Source organism: Jaculus jaculus, chromosome 9, assembly GCF_020740685.1.
Source record: "Jaculus jaculus isolate mJacJac1 chromosome 9, mJacJac1.mat.Y.cur, whole genome shotgun sequence".
Classification (NCBI taxonomy): Eukaryota; Metazoa; Chordata; class Mammalia; order Rodentia; family Dipodidae; genus Jaculus; species Jaculus jaculus.
In genome coordinates this window covers 121845912-121861833 of record NC_059110.1, presented here as the reverse complement: position 1 = coordinate 121861833, position 15922 = coordinate 121845912, and the positions used below count along the sequence as shown (strand labels likewise).

The 15922-nt window shown below is 49.6% G+C and overlaps 1 protein-coding gene across 1 annotated transcript in view; it reads left to right on the top strand.

Moving 5' to 3' along the window:
• Window positions 1-15922, top strand: part of Sec14l1 (SEC14 like lipid binding 1) — a 47568-nt gene that overhangs the window by 13240 nt on the left and 18406 nt on the right. The window contains exons 3-4 of the mRNA XM_004655226.2: window positions 15359-15508; window positions 15621-15752. Of these exons, the coding sequence (XP_004655283.2) occupies window positions 15359-15508; window positions 15621-15752 (282 nt within the window). The remainder of the gene's footprint in view (window positions 1-15358; window positions 15509-15620; window positions 15753-15922) is intronic.

The window sequence follows — 15922 nt, the reverse complement described above, 5'->3', positions numbered from 1 at the left end:
AGCGCTGGGATGGCGTCCAGGGCCATGTGCATGTTTGGCTGTTGCTCTGAGGCAGAGCTCTATCCTGCCCCTCCTATTTACTTTGAAGGAGTTTCACTCTTCTAGGTTCTGCTTATGGGTGAATTGGGCTTAGTTCACTTAATGTAGATGATGAAATAATCCATGTTTTGTCAGACTTTCTTTTTCAAGGTTGGATGCCACTTCCATTGTAAGGGCACACCACATTTCATTTATTTTATTTCATTCATTGAGCTTTCTAGGTGCTTCTTTTGGCTGTGGTCTATGCTAGACACTGGGGGCTGGGTCTCTATTGTAACGTTAGCCAAAAGTCTGCGTGTCTCTCCAGGAGTTGTTGCTGGGTTGGGGCAGGTCTCACTGTGAAGCCTAGGCTGGCCTCAAACTCCCAGTCTTCCTGTCTGTCTTTTGAGAGCTAAACTTACAGGCTTGCATCTAACTTGTTTGTCCTTCTTGTCTGATAGATTCATATTTTATTCTGTTATCCAAAATACAGGTGCAAATTACATCTTATGCTTGTCACTGCTCCTGGTTTATTTTCTCTGTGTAGTGGTGTGGCTCCGATGTGGGGCCTTGCATGTGCTAAGCATTGGCTCTCCCACTGAGCTACACAAAACAGAGCCGTGGGGCGAATTCTCCTCCATTTGGCGGCGATGGAGAAAGAACATCAGATCCCTGCAGATGGCCCCACCCCATTTCCTGCTCAGTGTTGAATCAGGGGTGCCCCTCATCATCCTTACTTTGCTCTCCCCAGTATGACTTAAATATAAACTCAAGATCTGTGATGCACACTTGTGCCGTGGTCATTTAATGAATAGCATGTGTTGATACTTTCCTGATGGATTAAGCCAACTCCTACCATTGGTCTGATGACTCCAGGGAGGTTTTATTCTGGCTTATGACACCAGATAATATTTCCATAGCTCATTGCATTCCTTTATGTGGGCAAACACATGACATCTTTAAAGCTGACAGCTGCAGTTCCCTAGAACACCAAGTGCCTCTCTGAAGCCACACTATGAAGAGAGCGGAACACGGCCGAGTGCAGCTCCCCTTGAAGCCTGCCTTGCTGTCAGGGGCCATGGCGCTCACTCGTTCTCTGTCATTCCGTGCCTCTATGGATTAGGAATGGCTTTTGTCCATTTATTTATTTGAGAGCGAGTGAGTGAGCAAGGGGCAGATAGAGAATGGGTGTGCCAGGGCCTCTAGCCACTGCAAACACACTCCAGACATACACGCCATATGCGTCACCTTGTGCATCTGGCTTACGTGGGTCCTGGGGAATTGAACCTGGGTCCTTTGGCTTTGCAGGCAAATGCCTTAACAGCTAAGCCATCTTTCTAGACCATGAATGGCTTTTGAAAAGTGGGGCATGTTTTAGATTCCATCCGGTCCTCTCAACATCCTGTGATTGCTCTAAACACACAAGGAAGTCAGAGAAGCCAAACCTTGTAGAGCACTGAAGATGGAAGCTGTGACTTTAGAAGGATTTAACTTCAAGAAGTATTGGGACATAGCAGCTCTCTTTAGATATGCCTCTGTTTTTCTTTCTCTTTAAAATATTTATTTATTTGAGAGAAAGAGAGAGAATGGGCACACCAGGGCCTCCAGAATGAACTCCAGATGCATACACCATCTTGTACATCTGGCTTACACAGATACTAGGGAATTGAACCTGAGTCCTTAGACCTTGCCAGCAAGTGCCTTAACCACTAAATCATCTCTCCAGCCCTGCCTCTGTTTTTCTAGTGTCCTTCGATCCTCTAGTGGGGATTGGCTAATGTACTTTCATTTTGATAATTGAAAAACCCACAGCAACACATTGAGATCCTCTGGCTACCCTAGAGTTTGTGGCTAGGCGTTGTCAGACAGTAGTGGTTTGCTTTGTTTATTTTATGGGCACCAGATAATGCTGTTTTAGTTGTTGAAAGCAAATACAAAAAGAATAGAGGTGGAGTTAACATGCAAATGATGTGTTAAGAGCTAAGTATAGCACAAGCCGCTTTGAGCTGCCCAAATGAGGGTTTAAATAGAGGAAAGCAGTAGGAGGTGCAGAGCATGAGCCCGCTCTCTTGAGCAAGGGAGAGAGCGGCCTGTCCTCCCGGAGCAGCTGGCTCTTGCACAGCTGCATGGGCCTCTTGCTGTTGACCAGCACAACTCACCTTTGGAGTCTCTGTTGAATGTGTGTTGTTGGTTTGGAATGTGTCATTGTCTAATGTGCCACACTCTCCAGTGGCTGGTCTGAAACCCTGGCAGAAGCTCTCTCACACCCCAGTCTCCTACCACATGGGACTTCTCCTACTTTGTACCTATTTAAGTAAAAAAAAAAAAAAATACATACACATACATACATACATACGTATATTGCAGCAGTCAACACTTAAGATTCAAATTAACTTCAAAGGGGTTTGTTAGCTAGTTGTGATGGGAGGTGGAGACAGGAGGAGGATCATAGGTTGAAGGCCAGTCTGGGCTACATGAGTGGGACATAGGGGCAGTACTCCTCTGATGGCCCCTTCAGCAATGTCACTGTGACTTGTGAGTAGAGGAGGGAAACATGACAGTGTCATCTGCTTCTGCCCGGTGTAACTTGGACACACAAATACAACTCTAATAGATTTCTAACTTTAGTGGAGGGTTGTTGTTGTTTTGAGACAGGGTCTCACAATATAGGTCAGGCTGGCCTTGAACTTGTGACCTTTTGCCTCAGCTTCCAGATGTCTGGGATTATAGGCATGAGTTGCCACATACATCTGACTCAAAAAGTTAAACTCTTAAAAAAGTTGAGAATTTTAGTTGTGAAGTAATGAGCAAAGGAAGGTCATGGGGTGAGGAGGGCTTGAGTCCACAACAGCCCAACAGATGGCCTTTGGGAGGCTTGTTGTTTCCTGGAGGGTTGCTGTAGTTCATTTCCTGTGCCAGCTCTCTGGGGCACAGTGGGCAGAAGCACCGTCCCCCTGGGCTCTACCAGTGGAGGGGCTGGGCTGATGAGGCACGTGTGGGACAGACAGAAAACCCACTGCTGACGCGCTTTTTGGTCTGATGAGACACGCGTGGGGCAGACAGGAAGCCCACTGCGAATCCACTTTTTGCAGAATGCTCCAAGCACACTGAAGGTGCCCCAGGCGCAGTGGCAGCGTGGAGGACTCCTGTCGCCTGTCTCCGCTCACACTGGCTTTGTAGGCAGGCTTTTCTTATCCAGCTTTACAGATGAGGACACTGAGTTTAAAGCCATCTGCCAAGGGATGGTTCCCTACCTGGCATGGGCTGTGTGTTACGGCTCATCTGCAGCCCTCCAGTCAGCTGGCTGTCAGACACACTTGGGGTTCCCAATTCCCCTGGGGGCCAGTTTTCAGGGTTGCTTATTTAAAAGGCTTCCCTTCTCTTCCCCTGCCTCATCCCCCCTCTCATCTGACCAGGTGCTCTGCTGGCAGTGCCAGGCTTTCCCACGCCCTCCCTGTGTCTCCCGGTCCTCTTGTTTTCCCTCTTCCAGGCAGAGCGGCTGAGCTGTCAGTCAAGTGCCCTCCCAGAGAGCACCGGGCCACTGGGTGGCATGCATGGTGATTGGGGGGGGTGAGAGCGGGCTGGGGGAGCAGTAGAAGTAGGTTTAAAATCATCAAAGGGAGGCCATCACTGTGGTGCTGGCATCAAGTCTTGAATACCAGATTGTGCAAGATTGCCCCAGAGGGTTCTTGTGACCACAGTGCATGGCTCTTCTGGTTATGGGAACTCAGGCCGATACGGCCGTTATTCAGGCTGCCATGGGCCCGCCTCCTGAGAGTCCTTTCCCTTCCAAGAAGATAGTGTTTCTTTCTTTTTTTTTTTTTTTTCATTTTTTGAGGTAGGATCTCCCTGTAGCCCAGGCTGACCTGGAATTCACTATGTAGTCTCAGGGTGGCCTCGAATTCATGGCAATCCCCCTACCTCTGCCTTCCAAGTGCTGGGATTAAAGGTGTGTGCCACCATGCCCAGCTGAGTTGTAAGTCTACTTCAGTGATGAGCTCTCAGGAGCCTCTGAATCCCTGCTTTGGTAGGTTTCAAGTATCCTCAGGCTGGTCTCCTACACCCTGGCACTGATTCTCAGGAACAGCATGGAAGCAGCACTCTTGCTGTCTCATCTCATTTTCACAATTCATCTGTGGATTCAGCTGTGGCTTGGCTGAAATGCGAGGGGTAGTTTATCTCCCCAGGTTTCGCCACTTTCTGAAAAAGAACAGATTCTCCAACAGAGAATGAAGTCTGCATAGTGTAAATGGGATAAGCATTATTAATTTAGGGATATTTTGATGTATGTAACCCTCTTTTAGCCAAAGACTAATACCTGCAACCCCATTAAGGAGCACCCCAACGGAATGGGGGCAGCGTGAGGGAAAAGAGGGTACCAACACATGGTGTATCCATACGAAACATCTTGTTAGTAAAGTAATAAAACATGGAAGAAGGGCTAGGGATGGAGCTCAGTGGCAGAGTACTTGCCTATTAAAATGGAGGCGGTCCTAGGTTTAATCCCTAGTACTGAAAAAAAGTACCCCCCCCCCAACAAAACCTTAGTGTGTAAGTCGTTTGCTTTTAACAGGCCTTCCCCCTCACTGGACCATGCCCAGCTGGTCCCTGAGCTTCTGCAGCACCTACCTGCCTGCCTGACCAGGGCTCTCCTCCCCAGAAGCTGGGCTGAGAGGGTGGAGCAGGAGCCACATTTACCAGGTGTTAGGGTTATCTGGTTTTTTTTTTTTTTTTTTTTTTTTGAGGTAGGGTCTCGCTTTAGTCATGGCTGACCTGGAATTTACTTTGTAGTCTCAGGGTGGTCTCAAACTCATGCTTATCCTCCTACCTCAGCCTCCCAAGTACTGGGATCGAAGGCGTGCATCCGCCCAGCTATTATGCTTATCTGGGTCAAGGTCTCTTTGCACCTTGCATTTCCTAGCCCTTTCCAGGACTCTGCTGTTGCTGGTGGAGCTGGGTCCTCTCCCCAGCTGTGCTCTGAGGATCGCTCTGGCCCATGTCCCAGGAAGGCTGCTTCACTTCCTGACTTGAAAATGAGAAGGCGCAAGCCGGCGTAGTGGTGGGTCTGAGAGCCCTGCAATTGTAGGTGGGCATCCCGGGACATGTCAGAGAGTTCAAGATGAGCTCGGGACTCACAAAGCCCTGATGCAGAAACAAAGACAGTAAAGACCAAAGTAAAGACACTCATTTCTAGGAAGGTCACACCCGGGGACATCCATCCATCTTTGCAGTTTTTGGAGTACCGTTACTTGTTTTTATTTTCTTTTAAAAAAAGTTTTTGTTGATAACTTTAATGAATGAACACACTGCAAATTGGCCATGTACCCATTGGTGTGTCCCTTGTCTGTCCCCTGCAACATTCCACTGAGGCAATTAACTAACATAGACAACAAACCTGCCCGGCACAGTAACTTTGCAATCTTAGCACTTGGGAGGCTGAGGCAGGAAGATTGCTGTAGTTTAAGGCCAGCCTGGGCTATCGCAGGAAGCCTTGTCTTAGCCTCTCCCCGCGAAAGATATCTGGGTGTCAGTCTCTCTGCCAAATTCCCTGGGAAGTCATAGTGAATGCAATGAAAAGCCAGGGTGCTCTCTGCTAAATGCCATGGGAAGCCATGATGACCCCTGCTGAGCACTGGGCAGTCATGGTCTTCCCTACTAAACGATGGCACTCCCTGCTGAACTCCGGCATGTTCATGTTGGTAAAGACCTAGTTCTCTCCTGTGAACCCAGATCACTTTTAACAGGATGCATGACTGTCATGTGCAGTGTAAAGCCATCACAATTTCCTGTTGTTGGGGATGTGGAGGTGCAGAGCTGTCAAACTGCTATGAGCTTGGGGTGGTGTCTCAGCTCCCTGCTGCCTTGCACCGCTCCTGTGCTCCCCTACCTGGAGACTGATTGGCGGGGGAGGGAGAGCGGGGAGTCGCAGATTAGCACTGTCTCTAAGATACCGAAGTTCAGCAAGTGCGTCCATCTTAAAATGGCTAGAACTGCCTTTCGTACCATTCATTCATTTTGTTTTGCTCTTGAAGAGGCTGTTGCCATTAAGTTTGGCTTAGGCCCTTCTGTCTGGAGCATTGCTGTTGGGGTGACCCCTGCTTGAGTTCTTTTGAGAGGCCAGGAAGAGGCCTTATTGCTGCGTTGTGTTGTGTTTGGTGCTTTTTGACACACGTGTGTGCATGCATGCATGCACAAAGCATGGACCTCCCTGTGGGATAACTTTCTTCATGGGAAGGTTATTACTTTTGTGGCAGTTTTCTGAGTCTCTTAGGACTGTGTCGCTGTTACCTGCTTGCTCATCAGGAATTGTGCAGGAATATCAAGAGGGGCAGAAGTTTCTTTGTCCTGTCCCATTACCAAAATACATCATGTTTAGAGCTTACGGTAGGCGTGTAGCAGAATTCTGATGTGTCGGCGCAGTGTGTCTGCTGGAACATTTCCATCGTGGGCTGCGGTACGTGCTGTGGGGGCCTTCATTGAAAGTCAGCGTAGCTGTTTAGACCATGGTGAGAGGTGCAGGCAAGGGTGTGTTCCTGCCACAATGCTGCGGGCGACTCCCCAGGACCCACGTAAGCCAGGTGCACAAGGTGGCACATGCATCTGCAGTTCATTTGCAGTGGCTAAAGGCCCTAGTGTGCCCATCCTCTCTCTCGCTAATAAATAAGTAAATAAATAAACAGAATATTTAAAAAACCCTAAAGATGACTTTAATTTTAGAGGAAATGGTTTGGGTAATGGCTTGAGGTTTGTCAAAATTCATTACAAGCCGGGCATGGTGGTGCATGCCTTTAATCCCAGCACTGGGGAGGCAGAGGTAGGAGGATTGCTGTGAATTCAAGACCACCCTGAGACTCCATAGAATTACAGGTCAGCCTGAGCTAGAGTAAGACCCTACCTCGAAAAAGAAAAAAAAATCCTTACAGACATTGTCTAATGCTGTTGAGGCATGAGGTGATGGTCTCACTGATAACCAGAGATTGGAGGCGGACACTGAGGTGGCGTTCACTTACGTACTTACAGCATGTTCTGTAGCTGTGAAGTGCCTGGAGTGGTCTTGGGCCTGCTGGGAAATGGCTGCCTGACTGCACTGTCAGTCAGGATCAGGGTGCAAAGTGACATGTGGTGGAACTAATTAGATTAGAATTCTAAAGGGACTCATGTTTTGGGCTGGGGAGATTGCTCAGTGGTTAAGAGCACTTACCATTTACGCATGAAGGCCTCTCAGGCTGGAAGACCACCAAGACTGCCCATAATCCATTTAAAAAGCTGAGCATGGAGATGAAGAGATGGGCTAGGGTGTTTGCCTGTGAAACCTAGGGACCCATGTTCAACTCTCAAGATCTCACATAAGCCCAACACACAAAGGTGAGGCGAGCACAAGGTCGCACGTGCCCACAAAGTGGCGCAAGCATCTGGAGTCTGATTTCAGTGGCTGAGGTCCTGGTGCACCAATTCCTTCTTTCTTTCTCTGTAAAAAAAAGCTGAGTATGGCTATGCATATCTTTAATCCTAGCCCATGGCAGATGGAGACCATAGAATGGATGGAGAATTGATGGACAGTGGCTCTGGGTTAAAGACGAGACCCCCATCTCAAAGAAATAATGCAGGTGAACGTAGAGAAGGACACCAGACATTCTCCTGGGCTTCTGCATGCATGCCATGGGATGCACACATCTGCATATACATATGTCACACGTGTACATATACCACATATCACACACGCTGTACCATACACCTGCTCTACACACAAAGGACTCAGGTTTTTATGAACTTTAGTTAGTAAGAATGAACATATGGTGGTGTGTGTAGGCTCAGCACTCTGGAGGTCAGGGTAGGAGGATGAGTTCAAGGCCAGCCTGGACTGCACATTGAGGCCCATCTCATGTGAGCACATGCGTCTATTCACAACCCCTGCTTAGTGGAAGTAGTCTTTTCTTTCAGAGAAAAGTTGAGTTTATTAAGAGGCTGAAAGAAAGGTCCTCCAAGAAAAGCACACCTGGACGGGGACAGGTGTGGGCTTCTCAAGGGTGAGTGGCGGAGGCAGTGTTTTCTGGTGACTTTGAAGGGGCGTCCTGAGCCCACAAGCAGTGAACTGGTCTTCTCTGCGGGGCGTCGCTGTCTGTTTAGACTTAGCTTAGGTGTTCCCATGGATGGATCCCAGTGCCTTGTACATGCCAGGCAAGCGCTCCACCTCGGGCTCCACTGCCAGCCCTGTTGCTGTGCCTTTTCACACCTGGACCACCCATTGCGGTCAAGCCTGCCTGTGCGGAAGCCCATGTTTGGTGGACAGGTGAGAGACTGCTGTGGAGCTGCTCTAGGCTGCCTTCCCGTTCCCTTCCCCAGGTTACGCTGCCAGGCCACCCCAGGCTCTCTGTAGCTTCCTAATAAAGCTCCAGTGAGCCAGCCTAGCTCAACGCAGTTGCCTTCTGTAACTTAAGCCATTGAGTCGCTATGGACGCAGCTTGTCCCGTGCTGCTGGTTCTTTCCCTTTCCGTCTCCTTCTCAGTGCTGCAGTTGTGCTCATACCGTATCTCCCTCCGAGACCATGTCGCTGGCTCTTCTTACGTCCCCCAAATCCTTAGCAGGGCCTGTGTATCATGGATGGATGGGTATGTGTGTGGGGGTGGTCTTGAGACAGTCTCATGTAGCACAGGCTGGCCTTGAACTCTGGAGTGCTGAAGTCACAGGTGTGAGCCACCATGTCTGGCTGTACGGTGGTTATTTTGACAGTGAACTGTATGTAGAACTAGGACTTTGAAGACTTTGGCCAGTCGGCCGCACTTTCTCAGTACATTGAATTTTTTCTTTGAGGACTTTAGCCAATCAGCCACACTTTCTCAGTATATTGAATTTTTTCTTCTTGCACATTGTGCTTCTAGGAGTTTTAAAGCATAGTTTAATCACTTACTCTGGATTCTAGGGTAAAACCATGTTTGTTTAGTCAGTGCGGTGGTCATATCTAGTCACATCTACAGCATATTCAAGCTGTCCAGAAAATGGCTGGCTTAGCTTATTGACCAACTTGGGCATGATTGGGTTCACTTTAAAGTTTTTCATTTATTTATTTTAGAGAGAGAGAAAAAGAGAGAGAGAGAGAAAGAAAGAGAGAGAATGGCCATGCCAGGGCCTGCAGCCACCGCAAATAAACTCCAAATGCAAGTGCCCCCTTGTGCATCTGGCTTACGTGGGTCCTGGGGAATCAAAGCTGGGTTCTTTAGCTTTGCAGGCAAGTGCCTTAACTGCTAAGCCATCTCTCCACTCCCAGGTTCAGTTTTAAAGGGGAATAAGGAATGTTAATTTTGAAATGGATTTTTTAAAATAAAATTTTCCTGGCATCATGTGGTATTGAGCTCATTAAGTCTCAGGTTGAGCCGCCCTCACTAAACTCTGGTTTTCTTTAGCACAGCACCAGCTTTTCATATGTCAAGATTGCATTCAGAGGTTGGTGAAAAGCTGAGCACACTGCTGCCAGCTTTCCAGAGTGTGGCTTAGAACCCTGAGAGAGGGCAGGAGCGGCTGAGGGAGGTGGAGGGAGAGCTACCCAGGAGGGGCTCACAGCAGGGAGGGGCCGCAGTTGACGCAGCTCGAGTGGTTTTCTTTCTGAAACAATTGCTGGTGACATTAAGAGCAGAAGTAAGTCTCCTGGTAAAGGAGCGCTCAGAGAACATTGCCTCCTCTCGGAGCTCGGCCCTTGGTGATTTCTGTGTTGGTATTTGCTGGGTGTGCTGTGGGGAGGGCCAAGGACAGTGACAGAGCCCGGGGACATGGAAGACTGGGGATTGCAGCTCCTTTGGTGCTCCAGCTTGAACTAGGCAGGAGTTGAAAGGGGGATTCTTTTGTGCAGAGAGCAAAACTGATGTGGCTCTTGGACTCAAGCAGAACTTTAAGAGTTGAGGGCAGACTGTTGGCTACAGTGGAAAGCATGAGCTGAACTGTACACTCAGCCCCCTTTAAAATTTTTATTATTATTTATTAGAGGGGCAGAAGGAGGGAGGGAGAGGCAGAGAGAGAGAGAGAGAGAGAGAGAGAGGGAGAGGGAGAGAGAGAAGGTGTGCCAGGCCCTCCAGACACTGCAAACAAACTCCAGACACATGTGCTACCTTGTGCATCTGCCTTGTGTGGAATTGAACCTGGGTCATTAGGCTTCGCAGGCAAGTGCCTTAACTGTTGAGCCATCTGTCCAGCCCCTAGGTCCTTTGTCATAACTTTTTTTTCCCTGTCAGAGTCTCATGCAGCCCCGGCTTGCTTGCACTACTGGTTCTCCTGCCTGCTCTCCAGTGCTGGATTCTAGCTCTGCGCCACCACCTGTGGTTCTGCAGCGCCGGGCCTTCGTGCGCAGCGCGTCAGCGCTCCCACAGCCCCACTCCCAGCCCCCTTTACTCTCTGCTTGCATCAGGGCCACTAAGTTGCCCAGCCTTTTTATATCATGCCACTGTCCACTAAGCACTAAAGTATGGCTGGCTGGGAATAGCTGTTCTTGCACATTCCTGAGAATTTAACTCTTGATAGAGTGTGACTTCATTTCATAAGTGACCATTTCCTGCTGCCTCAGTTGCTCCCCAGGTGCTCTGTGCCGCTGGTTGTTGCTCTAGCCTGAGGGCCGGCCTTACTGCCTCAGGCCACCCTGTCCTTTAGACAGGTCCTTTTGGTCTCCTCCTTGCTTTTGGCTCCTCCTTCAAGACACTAGCTTTTTTTTTTTTTTTTTTTTAACAGTCCTGCTGGGTGTTTCGTAGAATGTGCTGTAACTGGGATTTCTCTGACAATTCCTCTTGATTAGACTCAGGTTACCCAGTTTTGTTCTTAGAACCACCAAGTCCTGCCTGAATCCTCACACCTCCACAGGCCCCTGTGAGACTCTGAGGCTCTTGTTGAACCTAAGTTCTGTCATTTGGCTAGGGCCGTGCCTGCTAAAGCTGCCCACTGAATGGCACCATGCGTCTTTATTTATTTATTTTTTTTGTTCATTTTTTATTATTTATTTGAGAGCGACAGACATAGAGAGAAAGACAGATAGAGGGAGAGAGAGAGAATGAGCACGCCAGGGCCTCCAGCCACTGCAAATGAACTCCAGACGCGTGCGCCCCCTTGTGCATCTGGCTAACGTGGGACCTGGGGAACCGAGCCTCGAACCGGGGTCCTTAGGCTTCACAGGCAAGCGCTTAACCGCTAAGCCATCTCTCCAGCCCACCATGTGTCTTTATAACTAGTGTTCTGCAGGATGACTGTAAGCGACTGGGGACTGTGTCGTTTTACCTCCTTTGACTAGTGTCCATTGGTGACCCTTATCTGCATTGGCGACTGTGCATTCATGGTGACTACTGGTCATTTTCTCATTGTGGCATCCCGTGTGTTTGTGAGGTGATGTTATTTTCTGTGAATTGTCCTCCCTGACGATTCATGCCCATCTGCTGTAAGTTTTATAATGCCCTCTGGTGATCCCAGCATGGGTGGGTGGACCCCCCTCAAGCTGGCCCTGACATCCTTAGACAGACATGTGCCATCAGTTTTCCCAGTGCTCTGGTAAGAAATGTTCCAGAAAGGCCTTGCCCCATAGGTACAACCCACATTCTCAAAGATGTAACAATTCCCTCCAGCCGGAAATGACATTTAAAACCAGGTCTCATGCCAGACTTGCTCACTGCTCCTGAATATCATTGCTTCTACGTTCTTCCTGCGGGCAAGACCAGAATATGTGTTGTCATTGTCAGTCAAGGCAGAACAGCTTTCAGGAGCTGCTTATGCACGTGGGGGAAGCTGTGTGGGCACAGAGGCTGGTGTCTGTCAGGAGTTACAGAGCCGTGTGTGTATCACCTCTGCAGTCCCCTTTATCGTCATCTTGAGGCTAGACTTGTCTTGCTGGCAGTGACAGGCTCAGTGTGCGCATGAGGGAGTGCAGAGACAAAGGCTGACTCACTGGCTAACCTGGGAAACTTCCTTTCTGCATTTTTGAAGAGGCTTATGAACAAAACCTTGTTTTTGTTTGTTTGTTTGTTTGTTTGAATTTTGGTTTTGGTTTCTTGAGGTAGGGTTTCACTGTAGCCCAGGCTGACCTGGAATTCACTATGTATTCTCAGGATGGCCTCAAACTCATGGTGATCCTCCTACCTCTGCCTCCTGAGTGCTTAAGGTGTGCGCCACTATGCCCGGCTAAAGACCTTGTTTTGAGGCCAGGCTGAAGTTATTTTCCTGGCAGCAAAAGGAGGAATGGGATTTGTTCCTTGTGTCGTGCTTGCTAACACACCTGTGACTGAGGCAGGAGGGGAGGGCGTCCCAGTGCTGGGCACTCCCAGGGCTTTGCAGGTGTGGGGGGGGCACACTGTTCCTTGGCTTTGAGCTCCCTAGCCTGGGAGTGGTGGTGGCACCTGGATAGGCATCTCAGGGTACCATGAGAGTCTGCGCAGATGGATGACTGTTGGAATGGAAGGGCTGTGGTGTGGAGCGGTCGCAGGCTTGCTCCAAGGCTGACTGAGGCCTCTCATGCTGGCTGCTCTGCTCCCAGGATGTGGGTGAGGCGGGCTTGTGCCTGAGGAACGCTTGCTTTGTCGTTTCTTCATCTGCGCCTACCATCTCTTTATGTACCATCAAGAACTATTATTTGGAGCCTTTGTAGTCTTGGTTTTGTGGTGTGTCCTAGTGCTGGATTGTACAAAATCAGCTCTGCACCCCATCTTTGAATGTAGTAAGCCAGGGCTTCCAGCATCACCGCGGAGCAGATGACAGCAGTGTCACCTCTCCTTGAGTAATGGGTTTGTTCAGAACTGAGCTTGTTTGCCAAGTGGGCTAAACAAGTGAGTAAACTTCCCCAGTGCTTTAAGGGGAGGTGCAGAGGGGCAGCTCCTGGTGAGTGTGGGGTTCTGGAAGGCATGGGGTGGGAGGAGGGGCGGCTGTGGTCGTGAAGAGGGCATTTTCAGCTTGCTACGTCAGAGATGAAGCACCACCAGTCCACACTGAGGCTCCCCTTCCTGCCGTCCTCACGTGACTCACATGGGCTGGTCACTCTGGTTTCTCCTCCTGGTGTCCCCAGGAGAGCCTTTCTGTGTCACCATCACCATGTCTAGCCTCCTCCTTCCATCTCCCTGTCATTTGGGGCACAGCCTTACTCTTCCTTGCAGCACCCACCTGGGTTCTTTTTCTTAGACATCTTGCCCCTCGTTGCTGAATGTGAAGAGCTTCTTGAAAACCCAAGACCTGTCCCTGGGCCGGGGGCCCCCCAAGCAGAGTGCATTCTCTTTAGCTCCTGCGTATTCCTAGACACAGCGCCTGCCTGTCTTGCCGGCTTCCTCCTCCTGCCCGCTATAGCTCCTAGCGCTGTGCTGTATGAGCAGAGAAGGGGCAGTGTACACGGTTCACGTGAATGTGGCCCACACCGTGTGGAGAGAGTGAGGTGCATCCCACAGAGCCCAGGATGGCTGGGGGGAGCGGTGTCCTGAATTCCTCACTGCTGCTCCCCCAGGTGAGGTTGACTAAGGATGGGTAGGCCCACCGGGTGAGTGGCTTCCTGCTAGGGAAGTGACCCTCTCTAACAGCTACAGCACCTTTCTTAAGCCTGTGATTAATTTAAGATGGGATGTTACATTAAAACCCCCCCGGTCCATTTATAGCCCAACCTTGCAGTGCTTCTTTAGGGAAGGGCAACAGCGGAGGCAAGTGCTACACCACCCAGCTGGCTCTCTGTTAGGCGTGGCATGCCTCGGCAGGTCCTGTGGTCACTCACCCTTGTGGCTGCAGAGGAAGCCGAGTCTAAGTGTATCTGTAGAAGGTCTCATAAATTTCTTAGCAAGTATTTTTATTTAAGTTTTATAGTCGTAGATTGACAGCATACTAAAATCCATTACTCATCAAGAGTGCTACGGAAGGACCCCACGTGTCCCCACGAGTAACGTCACATAGAGCTACAGCCCATTACCAGGGTCAGGATTTGACATGGTTCCAAGTAGTTCTCCTGTTGCCCTCTTACGACCATGCCTGCCTGCCCCTTGCCCACGTCCTGCCAGCCCCAGCTTGTTCTTGGTGTCCCTGGCGTGGTCTTTGAAGAGTGGCACACAGGCGTGCACTGTTCTCTGAGTCACTTCAGCCACTGCACACAGTGGTTCTCGTCTGCGGGGCTGAGTGCTTTTCTCTGGTGTGACTGTCGCTTGTGGAAGGACATCTGGAAGCTTCCGGCTCTCAAGCTCATGAGGACTGCTGCTGTGAGCGGCTGCGTTGCAGTTACAATCCTGGGCTAACATTTGACCAAGGCAGCTGAGGAAGGACGAGGTTTATTTTGGCTGAAAGTGTCATGATGGTCGAGCACAGAGGCTGACATCACCGCCACAGCAGCAAGAGAGAGCTGGGCTGGTTGTGGTGGCACCTGGCTTTAAAATCAGCACTCAGGAGCAGAGGGAGGAGGATCAGCATGAGTTCAAGGCCAGCCTTGACTGCTGTGAGACCCTACTTAAAAAAAAGGGGGGGGGAGAGCTGAGCGAGCACTGGGCACTTGGAGGCTATTAAGTCTCAAGATCTGTCCCCAGTAACACACCTTTCTAGCAAAACTCTCCCTCCCAAATTGCTACCAGTTTGGGACCAAACATTTAAGACATTTGAGATTATGGGAGCATCTGATTCAAACTGTATTCAAGTCTTTGGGTTGTGTGGCCACTTTCCATCCCCTGCCTTTCTGTGCATCCCTGCAGATGCTGGGTGTGTTGAACTGTGTTTTCATGTAGCATTGGGATGCGTGCACAGTGATGTCTCCCTATGGGCTCATTTCCATTTCCTCAGTGGCTGATTTTCCTATGAGCATCTTCATGTGAGCACCATCTCCATGTGCTCTTTGGAGGATGTCTGTGAGCATCTGTGTGTGGGGGGGTGCTCTGTCTGCATGTGTTCTTTGGAGAATGTCTTTTATCTAGTTTATTTGAGATTGGAGTCTTGCTTTATAGCCCAATCTGGCCTTGTACTCAAAATCCTCCTGCCTCTGCTGTCTGAGTACTGGGATTATAGGCATGTGTCTCCACCCAACATTTAACATGGACTCTGGGATTACTACTCAGGGCTTCATGAGTGTGCAGGCGAGCATCACTGAGCTGTTTCCTAAGCCCCCTCCTGTACATTTAAAATGATCTTGCCTGTAGCTTCAGAAAGCCTTGTTGAGGTTTTGGAATTACATTAAATTTAATATCCATGTGGACAGAGCGCCTGTCAACCAAGTTTTCTTCAGTCCCTGACACGTGCCGTTTCCTGCCGCCTGAAAGCTACACTGTGGGACAGCTGTAGACGTGTCTGAAGAGTTGCTCTTGTTCAAAGCAGAAGAGCAGTGAGAGGTTGTCATCTTCTCTTTGTTTTTATTTTTTATCCATAGGCCTATGAAAGGAGGTTCCCAACCTGTCCTTTGATTCCAATGTTCGTTGACAGTGACACTGTGAGTGAATTCAAGAGTGAAGATGGGGCCATTCACGTCATTGAGCGGCGCTGCAAACTGGACATCGATGCTCCCAGGCTCTTGAAGAAGGTAAGAGGACAAGGCCATCATGGAAGGCAGTCCTTCAGAGGACAAAGAGAATCGATGCTCACAGCCTGGATGTAGTTAACAAACCCTCCTTCTCCTCTTCTCTTTTCTAAAGATCGCAGGAGTGGATTACGTCTATTTTGTCCAGAAAAACTCCTTGAATTCTCGGGAACGCACTTTGCACATTGAAGCCCACAACGAGACGTTTTCTAACCGGGTCATCATTAACGAGCACTGCTGCTACTCAGTGAGTACTGCGGGCTCCCACGAGGCCTCAAGCTGTGCATCTGTCTTGAAGGATGGTGCTTTGCTGGCTGATGACACCCAGTTCAAGTGAGGGGAATGGCAGGGAGCAGTGTGCCCTGCTGCAAAGTAGGTTGCTTATTGTGGCACTCAGCGGCTGCCAACCGATGCTGT